This window comes from Trichomonas vaginalis, chromosome III (assembly GCF_026262505.1).
Source record: "Trichomonas vaginalis G3 chromosome III, whole genome shotgun sequence".
Taxonomy (NCBI): domain Eukaryota; phylum Parabasalia; order Trichomonadida; family Trichomonadidae; genus Trichomonas; species Trichomonas vaginalis.
In genome coordinates, this window is record NC_067205.1 from 13,498,569 (window position 1) to 13,514,094 (window position 15,526).

Here is a 15,526-nt window from a genome sequence, read left to right on the forward strand (position 1 = left end):
CATCATCTGTAGTTCTTTGAATTTACATGAATCTATTATAATTTGCATGCTGAAAAAGCTTATTTTCAATAATCGAATTGTTTGATTTGAAAATACAGACATTTCGATTATAATACTTCATTCATTGATATTTAATTATTACGAATATTTATATAAAACAGAAAAATTAAATAAGAAAAATAATATTTTATCAAAAAAACAAAATAATATATAATGATTTCATTGGGGATTTGTTTTAAGAAGCTCTTTAATTCTGTCAGATGTCATGATATAAAGTGGTCCGTCCCAATTAAAGTGTCTCATTGTAGATCCAGCATTTACAAGCAATTCTACGATTTCAAAGTTGTTGTTTATTACTGCAGCGACCATTGGATCCAAGTTTCTGTTGTATCCATTTATTTTTGCACCTTTTTCAATTAAATATTTCGCAATTTCGTTGAAATTATTCCTAATCGCGGAATACAAAGGAGTTTCATTGATTTCAATAACATCTTCACCATAATCAATAGGAGCATTTCTTTTTTCGATCAAAGATTTCACAAATTCAAACAATCCTCTTCCAGAACAGAAAGTTAACACGCAAAACAAGTCATAATCAATGAAATTAATGTTTTCTAGTAGCATATTAAACAAATAAAATGTTTCATTCTTTGCTGTTTCCAACAAATATTCTTTTGTCAAAAATTTTCCTTTTTCAACATTTTGAATGAATTTTGTTGCGAAAATTAAATTATTCTTTTGAAGAACGAAGAACAACAATTCGTCATATATATCATTATAGACGAATTTCGGGGAGTTCATGATCATCAAAGCATTTTCATCATCATAACCATAAATAGCAGTTTTCAAAGGAAAATGTTCAACAAAAATATTTGGATCTGCACCATTTTGTATGAGTAACTCAACCATTTCATAATTATGAAGCATTACGGCACATGAAAGAGGTGTTTCAGGCATCTCTTGACCTGTTAAATTGATATTAACACCTTTAGAAATCAACAATTTCATGAATTCAACATTTCCTTTTTTCGCAGCAAAATTTGCCAAATTTCCAATTTTTAGATTAACATTTGGATCATAACCATTAGATATAAAGAGCTTAACAAGCTTAACACTATTAGTGTTCACAATCTTTCTGAATATTTTCGCATTACTTTCTGCATCAGAATTATCTTTGAAATTTTCAAGAATAAATTTATTTTCAATAAAAAAATCCTTCGAAATATAGTACTTCAAAACTTTTGCTCTATCAACATAATGTGTCATTCCATTGTTCACTAAGTATCTTAACAATCCGAAGTATCCATAATCAACGGCGTTTTCGTAAAATGGTGTTTTTGTCAAACCGTTTTGTAAACAAAAATAAAAAGCTTTAATATTGAAATATTGCAAGCACAAATTTGCATCTATTTCTTCACATTTGTATTTCATGAGTAGATAGTCTGATATATCATTATGATGTGTTGCAATACTGTATTCAAGACAGTTATCAAATTTTATCTTATTCGCTTCGAGGTTTTCAATTAATTCAAGGTTCCCACCGAATACTGCGTATGGTGCATGCGTAGAGTTGATGTCGAAACCATTTAGAATCATGTATTGGACACAATTTGTGAATCCTAAGACTAAACAGAGTTTAATGAGTCTTCCTTTGGTATCGTATGATATTATAGAGTAAGTATCTCGCTTTATTATGTTTTGAAGTTGTTGGATGTTGTCGTTAGGGAGATCTCGAAGTAAAGTTCTGTCTAAGTTGTTTAGTTCGTAAAGAGTGTTGTACACGTTGTCAAATTTGATGTTGTAATCTTTTGATAGTATTTTGATCAGCTGCTCGTATCTGTCGTCCATGAACAAGTTTTTGAAGTAACTTACGTAGTTAAAAACAACAGATATCGTTGTTTCATCTTCTTTCATTATCTGTGAGAGTGAATTTATCGTTGCTTCTAAGTTTTCGATGCTCAAATTCTTAAGTAAATCTTCAATTTTTGCGTAAACTTGAAGTTCTTGAGGCAAATCGATATTATTTATGGTTGATACGGAAAGATTATCAGGTAATGATCTTGTAAATGTAAGTCTTTTTCCTTTCGTATAATTTACGTACCCAGGAGCCCAGTTACTCATTAAATTTTTGTAAACCTTTCATTTTAATAATATTATCATATACATAAAATAATCTATAATTTAATCAATAAATTTATTTGTGAGTAAAAAATTGTCATTTTTTTTCTTGATTCATATTTCGGAAATAGCTAAGTACTGGCATTAAGTTGCCAGCTTAAAGATTAACCAATATGCTATCAATCGTAATGAGTCGTTATATCAATCATTATTTTCATATCAAACAAAAAAAATTTTCAGATTCATTTGTTAAATTTCTACGTTATCCATCCTATTTCACATATCTTTGATTCCAAACAAAATCATCAAACAATCTCACATTATTTTATTAAAAACTGAAGGATGACGAACAAATGGTATCTGGACAAAAATACAACTAGTTCATATCTTGTAAGAAACGAAGATTATGATATCATTGATACACGAAACGGCCTTCATTTACAAATTGATATTGACGGTGATCGAGGTGGTCATACTTTGTATCCAGCAAATTCTTTTACTTATCAAGATATTCAAGTTACACTTTCTGCAGAAAAAATTCCAAATTCAGATTACATTAACATACATCATACTGTTTCAAACAAAGGAACTCAAACGCATATAATAAATCTTCTGGTGAATTCTAATATAAAAATAAACGGAACAGAAAAATGTAATCAACATAACATTGAAGGATCTAAAGGAGTTGAATTTCAAGCAAATCCATATGTTAGATTTATTCTTAGGAACTCTTCTAATGTTACAAATGTTGACACTTACTCATATCATCAATGTGGTTCATTTGGACCCCGAAATAGTTGTACTGATTGGATTGATAGAAATGCAAATGCTAGGATTTATTTTTCATGGCAAAATCAAATAATTCAACCAAATGCTCCTCAAAAAACATTTTCATATAGTATTGGAACAGGTGAATATCCCAAACGAAAAGTCATATGTAATACTCAAATTGAATCACGCTATGATACTTCAAGTGTAATAGCTCTTTCTATTTCAGTTGAATCAATAGATCCAGGCCAATTATTTTCCATTTCCAGACAAATTTTTGATAGTTTGAATAAACCTCTTAGAGATAAAGAAGAAATTTCAAATCAAAATGATGATGGCACCAAATTTACACATGATGACATAGTCACTCTTCCTAATAAACCTGGTAATTATATAATCAGATACACAGTGAAAGATCCATATGGAGAAGAAACAACAGATGTCCCTATCTTTGTGAAGTTAATTCCAACAATTGAATTTATTTCTGCAATAAATTATACCCAGAAACCAAATTCGAGTTTTTCTTTCAAAGTCGAAATAACAACTGATATATCATTTAATTTCTCCGTTATTGATGATAAAAACTCAGAAGTATTTCATCGTAGTCAATCAATAAATGTTAAAGAAACAAAGGAAATTACAGTTGAATTTAATTTAGCTGGGTATTCAGAAGGACCACATCCATTCCGTCTTTTGGTAACTGATGATATGGGATACACAAATGAAACTACATTCTCAATTTCTATCAGCAAAGTTCCGACACTTATATTAAATACTGATTTTAAAAAATTCTACATGCCCAATGAAGAAGTTGATTTCTCAGTAACCATGAATGATGACACGAACGCTACTTTGTGTGTTAAAAGCGAAGTTAATTCCTATTATTTTTTCAAGAATTATTTTTTGAATAATGAAGAAAAAACTATTAATAATAAGTTTCAAATTAAGGACTATGAAGTTGGAAGCAATCATACTTTCTCTATTTATTTAGTTGATGAGTTCGAATTGATCAGTGAAATTTATAACCACAGTTTTACTGTGATTGATGGCAGTCCAATGATTAAACTATCAGATGTTATGCATCCTATTTCAATTGAATCACGAAACATGAAGATATCAGCATTCTATTACATTTGGCCAGGTTCATCCAAAGCAACATTTGTTAGTACAATCAACAAACTCACAAACATCACACTCCAACAAGTTGAAGATTTTACAGTTGAACAATGGAATCCAATTGAGCTTAGTGTTAGTGATACATACTTAGAAAGAAATACTAACAACAATATTTCATTCTATGCTATTGATTCACTTTCACGCATTTCCAACACTGTTGTATATACATTTGTCTTTGGAAATATAAAATGCGACTATACAAACTTTTATCGCATGTCTAGCTTTGCAGCTATTGCTGCTATGCAATCAGGAAAGAGGTAAATAAATATATTTAAAAGCGCTTTTTTTAAAAAAAATTAATCTCTTTAAATTAACAGCCTATTCTATGCCTTTGATTTTGTTTTACACTTTCAAATACAATAATTCACATCTTTCTTGATGATACTTTTTTTCTTCAGATTGTGGTTTTATTATGATTTCTAAATTTTTAGATTTTTAAATCATCTAATACATCACGGATTTTTCGTTTTTTTTTTAATTTCTTCCGGAGTAAAGCATGGCTACGGAAGAAAAACTGATCACTCTGCTTACAACTGTGTAATCATATTTGAAATCTTCGAGAAAAATTGAAGAATTTAATGTATTGGAAACGTTCAAAAGTGAGTTTATGACAGAGATGGAGATATTATTCATAGTATTTCTATAAAGATATTTAAAACTAACGCTAAGAATAATTGGATTCCATTGATCAAATATAAAATCTTCAAATTGTTGGAGGGAGATGTTTGTAAATTCGTTGATTGTACTAACAAATGTTGCTTTGGATGAACCTGGCCAAATGTAATAGTATGCTGAGATCTTCATGTTTCTTGTTTCAACTGAAATAGGATGCATAACATCTGAAAATTTGATCATTGGACTTCCGTCTCCAACTGTGTAACTGTAGTTATAAATTTCACTGATCAATTCGAACTCATCAATTGCATAAATAGATATGGAATGATTGCTGCCTACATCATAGCCAGGAATATGAAATTGGTCATTTATGATCTTCTCATCATTATTAACTTCGTAAAATTTATTGAAAACTTGGATTGAATCATGTTTGATTGTTATATTACAAAATGAATCATCATATAATTTTGCATTGAAAATTATGTCCGAATCCGGAAGATAGAATTGATTTATTGTTGAAATCATTTTCAAAATCGGAGAATTATTAATCAATATACTTATATTTTCAATTTCACTTCGAAATCCAAACTCATCTTCAGCAAACACAGAAAAGTTTTTCTTGCCAACTGAATACTTTGATAAATTAAATTCAACTCGAACATTCTGTTCTTCTCCATCACATTTAATCGAATCAGTTTGAAATGCAATTTTGTTTTCATTATCAACTACTTTTAAATAACATGATCTATCATCTGTTATATTAACTTCAAAACTAATATTTGAATTTGATGTGTAGTAATAATCAACATCAGAAATAATTTTTATTATTGGAACTCTAGTTATAGTGAATGAAATATACTCAATTTCACTTTTATATCCAAATTCGTCAATTGCATAAATTGAAAAGTTTTTCTTTCCGATCGTATAATTAGTAAGGCTAATATCAAATGGAATACTCATTTCTTGTTGTTTGCACTGGATTTTATCTGTTTGAAACAATTCTATAACAACAAACTTACAAAGTCCTCAAGGACGATATTGTAAACTAACCTTAAACACAATGACGACTAAAGCCTGTTTTGCTCTTTTGACACCAGAAGACTTTATTGTTGTGAATGGTAAAAAATACTCCTTTGAAGATACTTACTCAGATATACCACCAACAGGTTTTGTTGACTTATTTAATACTTTAAGTACGGGTGTAACATGTGCTGCAACTAGAGCAGGTTTCATTATGTTTGGATGTCCGACTGAGTTTACTATAAACGATATGAGCTATAATACAAAACTTATTTCTGGTTTTTACTACCAACAGTTTCCTATAACAGGAAAAGGTGTCATACAAGGAATGTCTATTCCATTGACATTAAGCACACCAATCTTATATATTGTTTCAAACTTAGGTTCAAAGTGTTATTCGAATGTCGACAGAAACTATTATGACCAAAAGATACTTATGCGTATAAACAATACTTTCTCTGCTGGTTTGCCTATTGTTCATTCGAATGCAGAATTTTCAACCTTAGTGAACTCAAACACTTTGGCAAGTATAACGTTGACATTAGTTGACGCAAACTTTGTTCCTGTAAAACTTTTATGTCCTATGTATTTGTCAATGACGGCAGAAAGTTTCGAATTGGAAGATGCAACTGGTGAAAGTATTGTATTACAAGAACAACTTCAACAACAAATAGCTCAAGAACAACAAATGCAACAAATGGAACAACAAAGTCAAGAATAAAAAAATAATATTTTTTTTATTTTTATAAAAATGTACAGAATAGATGTTTCAGATTTTTATGACTTCCAAGCATTCAGAAATATGTGTCCATTTAGAGACTATAACAAAGCAGTCGAGAATTTGAAACGTTTAGTCATTTATGTTGACTCTGCCCCAGAATGTTATGTCATGAAAGAATGGGATGTTGTCTTTAACAAACCAAGAGCAACAATAGTGTCTGAACAAGAATGTAGACAGAAACTTAAGAAAATAAAAGTTGTACAAGTTGGAATGAAGATGTTAGATGCTTGGGATATCTTATTGTCAAAGTTAGAAGATTTTTCAGTTCGAGGTATAAAGTTCTATACACCTTCTCCAAACTTCTATTCTATCTTCACTGGATATAAATACGAACAAGTAGAATGGAAAGAAAATGTTATAGAAGCTTGGTTAGACCATGTCAAAGAAATTATATGCAATGGAAACGAAAAGGTTTATGAGTATATCTTATGTTGGTTTGCAAACATCTTACAACATCCAAGTGCTAAAAATGAAACTGCTCTCATTATAATTGGAAAACAAGGAACTGGTAAGAATACTTTCTTTACAGATATTTTGTGCAAACTGTTAGAAGGTTATTCGAATCCGAATATGACAAACTTAGAAAACATCTGTGGCAAGTTTAACTCCTCAATAGAGAATATGAAACTTATAGTTTGCAATGAACTTCAAAGTATAGATACAACAAAAGTTTTGAACTCAGATGCTTTGAAGAGTCTTATAACAGACAAAGTTGGAGTTGTTGAAAGAAAGTATAAAGACCAAAGAGTTTGTGAAAATGTTGCAAACTTCATTATGGTTTCAAACAATGCTGTTCCGATGAAGTTAGAAAGTTCTGACAGAAGATATGTAGTTGTCAGAACGTCAGATTCTCATATGCAAGATACAGAATATTTTGACGACTTAGCAGAAACTTTGACATCTGACTTTTACAACCACTTGTTCTCATATTTCATGACATTAGATATTTCTAAGTTCAATCCAAGACAAATTCCACATACCGAAGAGAGACAAACATTATTAGAAGCAAATAAGAGTGAGTTAGTATCCCTATCTTGGGTACGGCGGCACTGCGTTCCACCTTACCCAAGATAACGGTTTGACACTTTACAAAACCACTGACGTATATTTTACAACACAAACGACAACACTAACTTAACCTTAAATATTTACAAAACCGCCAGCCACTTCACCTCACTAACATTTTCGCTAACGACTTCACTAATGAAAAAATAAACGTTCTCACTAACGTTCCCACTAATGTTCTCATTTACAAAAGTATTGCAGCGCTTCCCATTGCTGTGCTTCGTTCGCATTAGTCCTCATAATTTGAAAGACATGCAATTCAGACTTGTTGACATTCAAGGAGAGCCTGTAGAACTGAAGGCACCAGTGCGAATGACTGTTGAAGTTGACTTTTTAGAAAATATTAAATGCAACAGCTTACAAGAGAACTCAGAGCTAAAAATATAAAGTATGAATGTTATGTATTAGGTCATGAACTTTGGTTGTTGCTGTTTGATGAAACAAATGAGTTAGTTATGTCAGTCAAGAGAACAGAAAAATATTGTGTTAGTGAAAACTGCACCAAGTCAATAAGATTAGGTTTGCATTATGAAGATGAGTTCGATACTGTTGAAGAAGTTTTGGATAGATATTACAAATTGCTAACTTGAAATTTTTTGACTGACGGCGCAAAGCGCCAAGACCGAAGGTCCTGACTGCTTTAATTTACTAAAACATATTTCAAGCAAAGTTTATAGTCAGTAGATAGTTTTGTATACTCGTTCGAATATTTATACTTAAACTCAACTCCTGTAGTTCCTGGTGTTTCAATGATGCGGATGTTACCTATTTTCATGAATAGTGGAGTTTGACCACAGCATTCGATTTCAGGGTCGAGATAGTCAATGACACATTGTTTCCCTGTTATTCGTGAGATAACATTTTCAAGGTCCTCCTTTGTTAGAATTATTTGGTTCTTACTTATAAGATTTGTCAAAAGCTTCTTATCGTCTTTGAGTAAAATTGTTTGGTATAACTGAAGAAGGTAATGGTCTACGTTATCTGAAGGGTTTGTTTGAACATTTGTGTAAGGGTTGTCGTTGGCTTCTCTTGAAAGAACTTGGTCCAGTGGTGGATACTCTAACTTAACATCTGATGTAGCGTTAGCGTTTGAAGCTGTGTTTAAATTCACCGACTTAAGATCTGGTTCTTTTTCTTTCAAACACTCCGAACTATAGTTCTTTATGACAATATTGTTTGTCGTTCGTGAGTCAACATTTGATGTTGGTTCAATTGGAACATTAACGGCACCAGCTAAGATGGATTTGCTTCTCATTTCATATAGAATAAAAACCTTTTATATGTATGAAATGAACAATATACTCGACAAGGGTTTGAATGTAAAGCTAACGAATGAAAATATTGTTGAATTCACTGAGACAGGTGCTGTGTATAAAGATGTAGAACTACTGAACAAAAGAGCTAAGGAAAGAAGCAGGAACATGAACAAAGGGTGGAAGCCTATAAAAATTTATGTCAATGATGGCTCAGGAGGTTCAAACATAAAGTATGCAGAAAGTTATAGAGTTTATGCTCTCAAAGGTGAAAAGCCTTCATTTAAGAACAGCTATTCTAACGCATATCCTCAAAAGCTAACGGATGGAGAAGTGGATGATATGAATGACAGCAAAAATATTAACAGAAATGGCGACAGAGATGCATGGAATTTGTTTACCATCAGTCAATTGAAGGTTAAACTTTAAAACAATGTTGGTCGTTCCCATGGAATATTTTTGACTTTAATGGTATTAGTCATGATATGAATCTCAAGGTATGAACGAGGAGAGATGAGAGACTTATATGCTTCCCAAATTTCTTCAAAAGGTAATGTTATACCTGACTGTTTCCAAATGAGTTCAATATCATAACGTGAGAAACCTTGAAAGATAACGAAGTCAGTTATGAGACGTTTTATGTTTAAAGCTAAAAACCTCCATGTTTGCATAAGTATTGCTACAGTTAAAAGGTAATGTCTGACTTTAGTAATGATGTTAGCTAATGGTGAGTCTGGTTTTGACACTAAACCTTTTCCGGCGAAGTCGTCGCAAACGAGCAGAGTATTTGAAGGATATTTTTTGAAGGGGTATTTTGAAAGTTTTGATAGAATGTAGTTTGTAAGTCGTTTCATATCGTAAACTCCTGAGTACTGACGTAAGTGGTGTTTGTCAATAATTCTTTCCATCTCCTCAGAAGTCTTTTGCATTCCTGACTGTATGAACTCTACGATGGCATAATATTTCCTCTTACGTCGAATGTAACGTTGAAGAAATTCAATGAGTTCACTGTCTGGAACTTTAACGACAGAGGCTTGAACTTTTGACATAAATGTTTTCGCTGTTGAATCCATAGAGTCTGAAGTTGCTGATATAATGATTTGGTCATAGTAAGAGTCGTTTCCTAAACGCTCTGTTATGAGTATATGACGAATGAGGTTAAATGTCTTACCTGAACCCATCTTTCCACAATAGAAATACACACCATTTGAACAGAACTCATAATCTTTGCTGAAAGGAAGAATAAGAGAAGAGTTAAGTTTGTCTGTAGTTTCATTCATGTCTTCATCTACGTCATGTATTAAATGCTTCATTTTATCTCCATTAAAAATGCAAGTCAGAAATATTCAGAACATAGCACCGAGTCTAACTGACAAGAGTATAAAGATATACTATGAACATGTTATGATGAAACCAACCAAAATTCAAGAAAAGTCAGTATACTTATGAATATCCAAGACACTGGGTAGAGTATGTAGGAGGTGAGAAAGCTATTGAAATCAGACAGGTTCGAAGTATTCCAGCAGGAAGAACAATATTATTGAAGAACTTTAATGTTTTGAGATATAATGATGAAACAAAGAAGCAAGATAGTTTCCCTGTTGCTGTGTATGTGAACCTAGACACAGGAGATGACATGAAAGTTTTTAACACAAAGCTTCAAACGGTAGTGAGAGAACAACTGACTGCGGAAGGGCATCCATTACCTTCAGAAGTTACCATAGCATATAATTTTGAAACAAACTCAATAGATTTTAAAGTCATCTCTGCAAAGAAGTCAGGATTTACATTTAATGAAGCAGATGTATATTCGAATGAAAACTTCAAAGCTATTGCATGGTTAGATAATGACGATTGCTTTAAGAAAATCTTTAAATTCAGTGACTCAACGATGTCAATAGATGACCTTCGTGGAATGTTACCATCGACGTTTACAGTAGAAGGTTCAGCAGGATTGCTTACAAGATTGTCAATTGGTGGTATTTGGTCTCGTGAGAACATTGTTATAAAATCCAGTATAAGTGAATTTGCTGAAGAATCTATATTATGTCTTTCAAACTATATGTATTCGCCGCCAAAGCATTATAGTATAACAAACTTTGTCAGTAAGTTTAACATAAGACTTGTCGAACCTTCTTCAATGAAAGATGTTGTGCTACCTAAAGATGGAAAGGATGGACTCATTATTGAGATGATTTTAATAGCATATTAAATGAGCTTGTTCTTGAAGGTCATTCATGATGAAATAACTGTTGTAGAAGATGTTAGCAATTGTTCAGACTTTTGAAGCGTATAGATGATATAAGAAAGAAGTTAGATAGACCGCAAAGCGGTGAGGGCGAAGCCCGTGAGAACGCTTATGTTTCATTGACTTTCTCCAGTAACGAGAACTTTTATGAGATAATATTGAAGAGAGATGATTTTAATATGGTGTAAATGGTAGCTTGGGCAGCTTTAGGCGCAATGGGAACAAAAGCATTAGCATTTGGAGCAAAAGCACTTGGAGCTTATGACGCAGTAAATAAAATGAGTGGAGGAAGGGTTTCAAAGACATTAGATGCAAATAAAGGAAAGATTGGAGGCTGGTTGCAAAGAAGTTAAGATTAAATAAAATAGGGCTCATAAATAAAGCATCCAATTTGGTTGCGACTGAGTCAGAAAATGCTTTAGGAAAGGACGATGAGTTTGCAAAACACGCAAAAGACTTTAATGACCAGATGAAAGGTGAAACAATGCATTTAAATAGAGTCGATGGAACTAAAGAAAATGTTTCTTCTCCACCAGTAGTTCTTCCGTCCTATGGAATGTATGGAAACCCTTACGAAAGACCATTTGACCCATTGACTGGTGGAAGTAACTGGTATCATTACGGCCGAAGAAGAAAGACAGTCAAGTTGGAGACAGACGTGAAGAAAGCAACTAAAAAGAAACCAAGGAAGAGAGTTATAAAGCAATGAATTCAACAGACCCAAAGGGTCAGAGCCGCTTTGCGGCTAGGGTGAAAAAAGAGGTGAGATCTCACCACTTCACCTAAATCTATTTTTGTGCTATGTTTTCATACGTGTGAGGGTGGTGATATCATTTATTTTTAAGTTTATTTTATTTTTACTGAAAATTTTATTTGGATGTAAATGACAGAACAAAAGAACTCATTCGAATTCCACAGTATAACAAACATACATTTAAAACATTTATTCTTCCTTCCTGAGCATAACATGTTCTTTTCAAATACATCCGAGACCAGTTGACTTTTCATTGACTGTGTATAAAGATAGAAATAGTTATATCATTAAACCATACGATGACGAAGGTAAGTTATGTAAATTGTACGTTAAGAAGTTAGAGAAAGTTTATGGCTTCAAGTATGACTACAATAGGGTTAACACTGATGATGAAGATATTGAGGAAAATTTATGAGAACATTAGTGAAGTCGTTAGTGAGAACGATAGTGAGAACGTTTATTTTTTTACATTAGTGAGTTCGTTAGTGAGGTGAAGTGGTTGGTGGTTTTGTAAATATTTAAGGTTAAGTTAGTGTTGTCGTTTGTGTTTGTGTTGTAAAATATACGTTAACGGGTTTGTAAAGTGTCAAACCGTTATGTTGGGTAAGGTGGAACGCAGTGCCGCCGTACCCAACATAACCATACTAACTAGTATAACGTTTGCGGTCAATGACAATAGCTAATGGTCTGACATACTGACCAAACTTAGATTCTTTCACAAACTTCTTGTTAAAGATAACATTAACATTTGAAGCATTATTGAACTCATTCTTGATGGCATTAGCGAGAGCATTGTATGAAAAGAACTTGCAATCTTGCATGTGTTTCATTAAAATAAAAATATTAAATTATTTTGAAAAATAACTTTAAAAAATCTAATCTAATTTTTTCAAAAAAATATTTTTTTATTTCCTACTAAAGATGTATCGGAAGTTGTCTAAGTTAGAACACTCGGAAATAAAACAACTTCTTACAGAAGCTAATATAGATGTTGCAAAGCATTACGCAACAAACAAAAAAGCACTCGCTGACATCCTCAATGACTATAATGGTGCAATAAGTTATGATAGAATTCATGAGTTCATAAAGCCGCAACGCGGGCGAGGACGAAGTCCATGCAAGAGCATTTCCTTTAAATGACGTTGCTATTGACTTATATCATAGACGTTCAGTACCTCATGAAGTAAGAAGAGAAATGTTTGACATAACAAATGCAAAGTTGGTGAAACAAGAAGAGAGACGACACACTGAAACAACAGAGAAGAGAGATGTTTAGAGCGCTATAGAACAAGTTCGCAAAGCTAACGATGTCATTCGTTCCATTGACGACAAACCAAAAGAAGGTGAGAGATGGTTAAAGAAAGATGAAGAGAATAGGAAGAGAAATGTGAAGTCAGGGCAATAGACTCATTGACTTTAACATCGAAGCTTTAGATGAACCAAACAGAGACTACTTACACAAACATTTCGGTAAGGTTTTCATGAGACTCTTAGAGAAGATTAAAATAAACTCCAACAAGATGGATGGTATGTTATAAAACATGGTGGAAAGTATGAATGTTCTACGTTAAACCTCAATAATATTGGAACATTACTACATCAGCTCTTGAAGGAGAACTTTATATCAGAGATAGAAGCAAATGCTGCAGGTATTGTTGAAATGCACTATGACTTCTTCTTGACAAACATAAAGAATCTTACTGAAATAAAGATGTATGATTTAACAGAATATGAAGGCTTAACGATGTCAGATGTAAAGAAAGGCAAACCAAAAAAGAGACCATATAGAGATGGAAAAGCACACTGACAAATGACCAGAAAAGCCATTTTGGAAGCTCTTAACAAACAGGAAACCCAGCACTTATAGAAAGCTTTTGGAAAGATAATGGTGAAAAGAAGTTTTATAAGAAGAGAAGCGGTCAGTTCTGGAAGTATCTTTGCACATTACCTATAAATCTTGAACGCTACCAAATCTTCAATGAACTGAACAAAAGAACTGCAACACTTATGACAGAAGATAACTGCTTCGTTTATGCTTGCATTCAGGCTGGAGTAAATGAAGAAACTATTGACCACATGAGAGAAGTCATTCGTGTTAGAGACTTTCCTCAAAGTAAAGTACAAGAAATTTCTGACGCAACTGGTATAGCATTTAATGTTACCATTGGTTATTTCAATGACTCAAGACATAATGAAATAAAGAGATATATACCAAAAGAATGTGAAACTGTTCGAACTATTGACTTACTTTTTGTTGAAGACCACTACATGCTAAATGAAAGATTACCAATGACAACATATTTCATTCGCAACTATATAGAAATCTTGAAGGAGTGTGGTGGAATGAACATTGAGAAACAGATGAAGATTTATACAAAGAGAGAAGATTAAATATGTAGTTCGCATGGATAGAACTACACCGCTATGGGATGTTATGAAAACATTGTGGGAGTGCAAATATTTCGAACCTATTTCTTATGGAGAACTTTTCACATATACGACTGACTTATATAAACAGAACCTTGCACCATTTAAAGATTTGACATATGCTCCAAAGTATTGTGTACAACTGAAGAAGAAAGCAGAGTCAAAAGAAGTAAATAAAGCTAAATGTAAGTTCATTCCTGAGCAGTTTTCTTTGCTGACTTTGAGTGTAGCACAGACGGCTTTCATAAAGCTTTTAACATCTGTTACGACAGTGAAGATGGTTCAGTGAGTGAAAGCATATGGGGTCAAACTGTGCAACAGAATTTTTGGAACGACTTCCTGACAAGAGTTTAATATATTTCCATAACCTCAGTTATGATATAAACTTCATCTTAAGACACATGACAGAAGTGAAAGGAACTCCCATCATTAAAGGTTCACGAACAATGCAAATAACTGGCTTATATAAAGGAAGGGCAATTATTATAAAAGACTCTTACAGTGTTATAAATAAGAAGCTTAAACTATTTCCTGCTATGTTTAACTTACAAACAGGACCGAAAGAAGTATTTCCATACAACTACTACAGCAGTGTTTTGTTAGCAAATGACAACAGAACTGGTGTCATTTCTGAAGCATGTAAGTTTATCCGGGATGCAGATACATTTATGAAAAACATAGATTCCATCAAAGGTTGCAGAATAGATGAAAACCATTTCGATTTAGAAAAATATAGCACATTTTATTGCAAACAAGATGTAAGAATTTTAAGAGAAGGTTTTGTTAAGTTCCGCAATGACATATTGAAAGAATTTGATTTAAACGTTTATGACTACGTTAGTATTTGTTCAATTGCTAACAAATTGTTTGAGAACAGAGTGTACTTCCCGAATGGAAATTTATATGATCTCTCAAATAAACCAAGAGAATTTATTTCACGCTGTATTCAAGGTGGAAGATGTATGCTGTCAGATAACATTAAACAAAAGAGCGAAAAGAAACTCATTGCTGACTTCGACGCTGTTTCATTATATCCATCAGCTATAGCAAGACTTTATACTTTAGAAGGAATTCCAAAGGTTATGAAGGATGAGATGTTAAGTTCTGAATATTTGTTAAAGCATTTATTCGATGACGACCAAAAGGAACCCATTGGTGAAAAGTTTATGTCTGGCTTCTTTGTTCTCATTAAGATAACAGAGATTGGAATACATAGACACTTTCCTTTAATAGTTTGTGACCCTGAACTAAATCCAGAACTTAACGTTCCCAGAAGTTCAAACACTTGCTGTTTAATGTAT

General features: G+C 32.5%; 10 protein-coding genes and 1 pseudogene across 11 annotated transcripts, besides 3 other annotated features; 7 read left to right on the forward strand and 4 right to left on the reverse strand.

The window, feature by feature from the left end:
- Positions 1-200: 200 nt before the first annotated feature.
- TVAGG3_0695740 (spectrin binding) lies at positions 201-2,123 on the reverse strand (the record flags this gene model as incomplete). Its single annotated transcript, XM_001329360.1, has 1 exon — positions 220-2,121. One exon carries the CDS (start codon positions 2,119-2,121, stop codon positions 220-222), a length of 1,902 nt encoding a protein of 633 aa, XP_001329395.1.
- Positions 2,124-2,238: 115 nt separating this feature from the next.
- On the forward strand, positions 2,239-4,392 carry TVAGG3_0695750 (serine-type endopeptidase protein; the record flags this gene model as incomplete). The annotated part of the gene is made up of 1 exon (XM_001329361.1): positions 2,461-4,323. One exon carries the CDS (start codon positions 2,461-2,463, stop codon positions 4,321-4,323), a length of 1,863 nt encoding a protein of 620 aa, XP_001329396.1.
- Positions 4,393-4,536: 144 nt separating this feature from the next.
- TVAGG3_0695760 (uncharacterized protein) lies at positions 4,537-5,637 on the reverse strand (the record flags this gene model as incomplete). Its single annotated transcript, XM_001329362.1, has 1 exon — positions 4,537-5,637. The coding sequence occupies one exon, from the start codon at positions 5,635-5,637 to the stop codon at positions 4,537-4,539; it is 1,101 nt and encodes a 366-aa protein (XP_001329397.1).
- A 106-nt stretch (positions 5,638-5,743) lies between these two features.
- Positions 5,744-15,526: part of a mobile genetic element that runs on past the window's edge.
- Positions 7,497-12,448: a mobile genetic element.
- TVAGG3_0695790 (uncharacterized protein) lies at positions 7,694-7,930 on the forward strand (the record flags this gene model as incomplete). Its single annotated transcript, XM_051243199.1, has 1 exon — positions 7,694-7,930. A coding segment is annotated over one exon (237 nt), but the record flags the coding sequence as incomplete, so codon positions are not given.
- TVAGG3_0695800 (uncharacterized protein) lies at positions 8,184-8,798 on the reverse strand (the record flags this gene model as incomplete). The annotated part of the gene is made up of 1 exon (XM_051243200.1): positions 8,184-8,798. One exon carries the CDS (start codon positions 8,796-8,798, stop codon positions 8,184-8,186), a length of 615 nt encoding a protein of 204 aa, XP_051089787.1.
- On the forward strand, positions 8,824-9,225 carry TVAGG3_0695810 (uncharacterized protein; the record flags this gene model as incomplete). Its single annotated transcript, XM_001329363.1, has 1 exon — positions 8,824-9,225. One exon carries the CDS (start codon positions 8,824-8,826, stop codon positions 9,223-9,225), a length of 402 nt encoding a protein of 133 aa, XP_001329398.1.
- TVAGG3_0695820 (protein of unknown function, DUF4106 family) lies at positions 9,222-9,845 on the reverse strand (the record flags this gene model as incomplete). The annotated part of the gene is made up of 1 exon (XM_001329364.2): positions 9,222-9,845. The coding sequence occupies one exon, from the start codon at positions 9,843-9,845 to the stop codon at positions 9,222-9,224; it is 624 nt and encodes a 207-aa protein (XP_001329399.2).
- Positions 10,352-11,008, forward strand: TVAGG3_0695830 (uncharacterized protein; the record flags this gene model as incomplete). Its single annotated transcript, XM_051243201.1, has 1 exon — positions 10,352-11,008. A coding segment is annotated over one exon (657 nt), but the record flags the coding sequence as incomplete, so codon positions are not given.
- Positions 12,446-15,526: part of a mobile genetic element that runs on past the window's edge.
- On the forward strand, positions 12,720-12,925 carry TVAGG3_0695850 (organellar and viral DNA polymerase type B; the record flags this gene model as incomplete). Its single annotated transcript, XM_051243202.1, has 1 exon — positions 12,720-12,925. A coding segment is annotated over one exon (206 nt), but the record flags the coding sequence as incomplete, so codon positions are not given.
- TVAGG3_0695860 lies at positions 13,280-14,573 on the forward strand (annotated as a pseudogene). The gene has a single exon. A coding segment is annotated over exon 1 (1,294 nt).
- TVAGG3_0695870 (organellar and viral DNA polymerase type B) lies at positions 14,627-15,318 on the forward strand (the record flags this gene model as incomplete). The annotated part of the gene is made up of 1 exon (XM_051243203.1): positions 14,627-15,318. A coding segment is annotated over one exon (692 nt), but the record flags the coding sequence as incomplete, so codon positions are not given.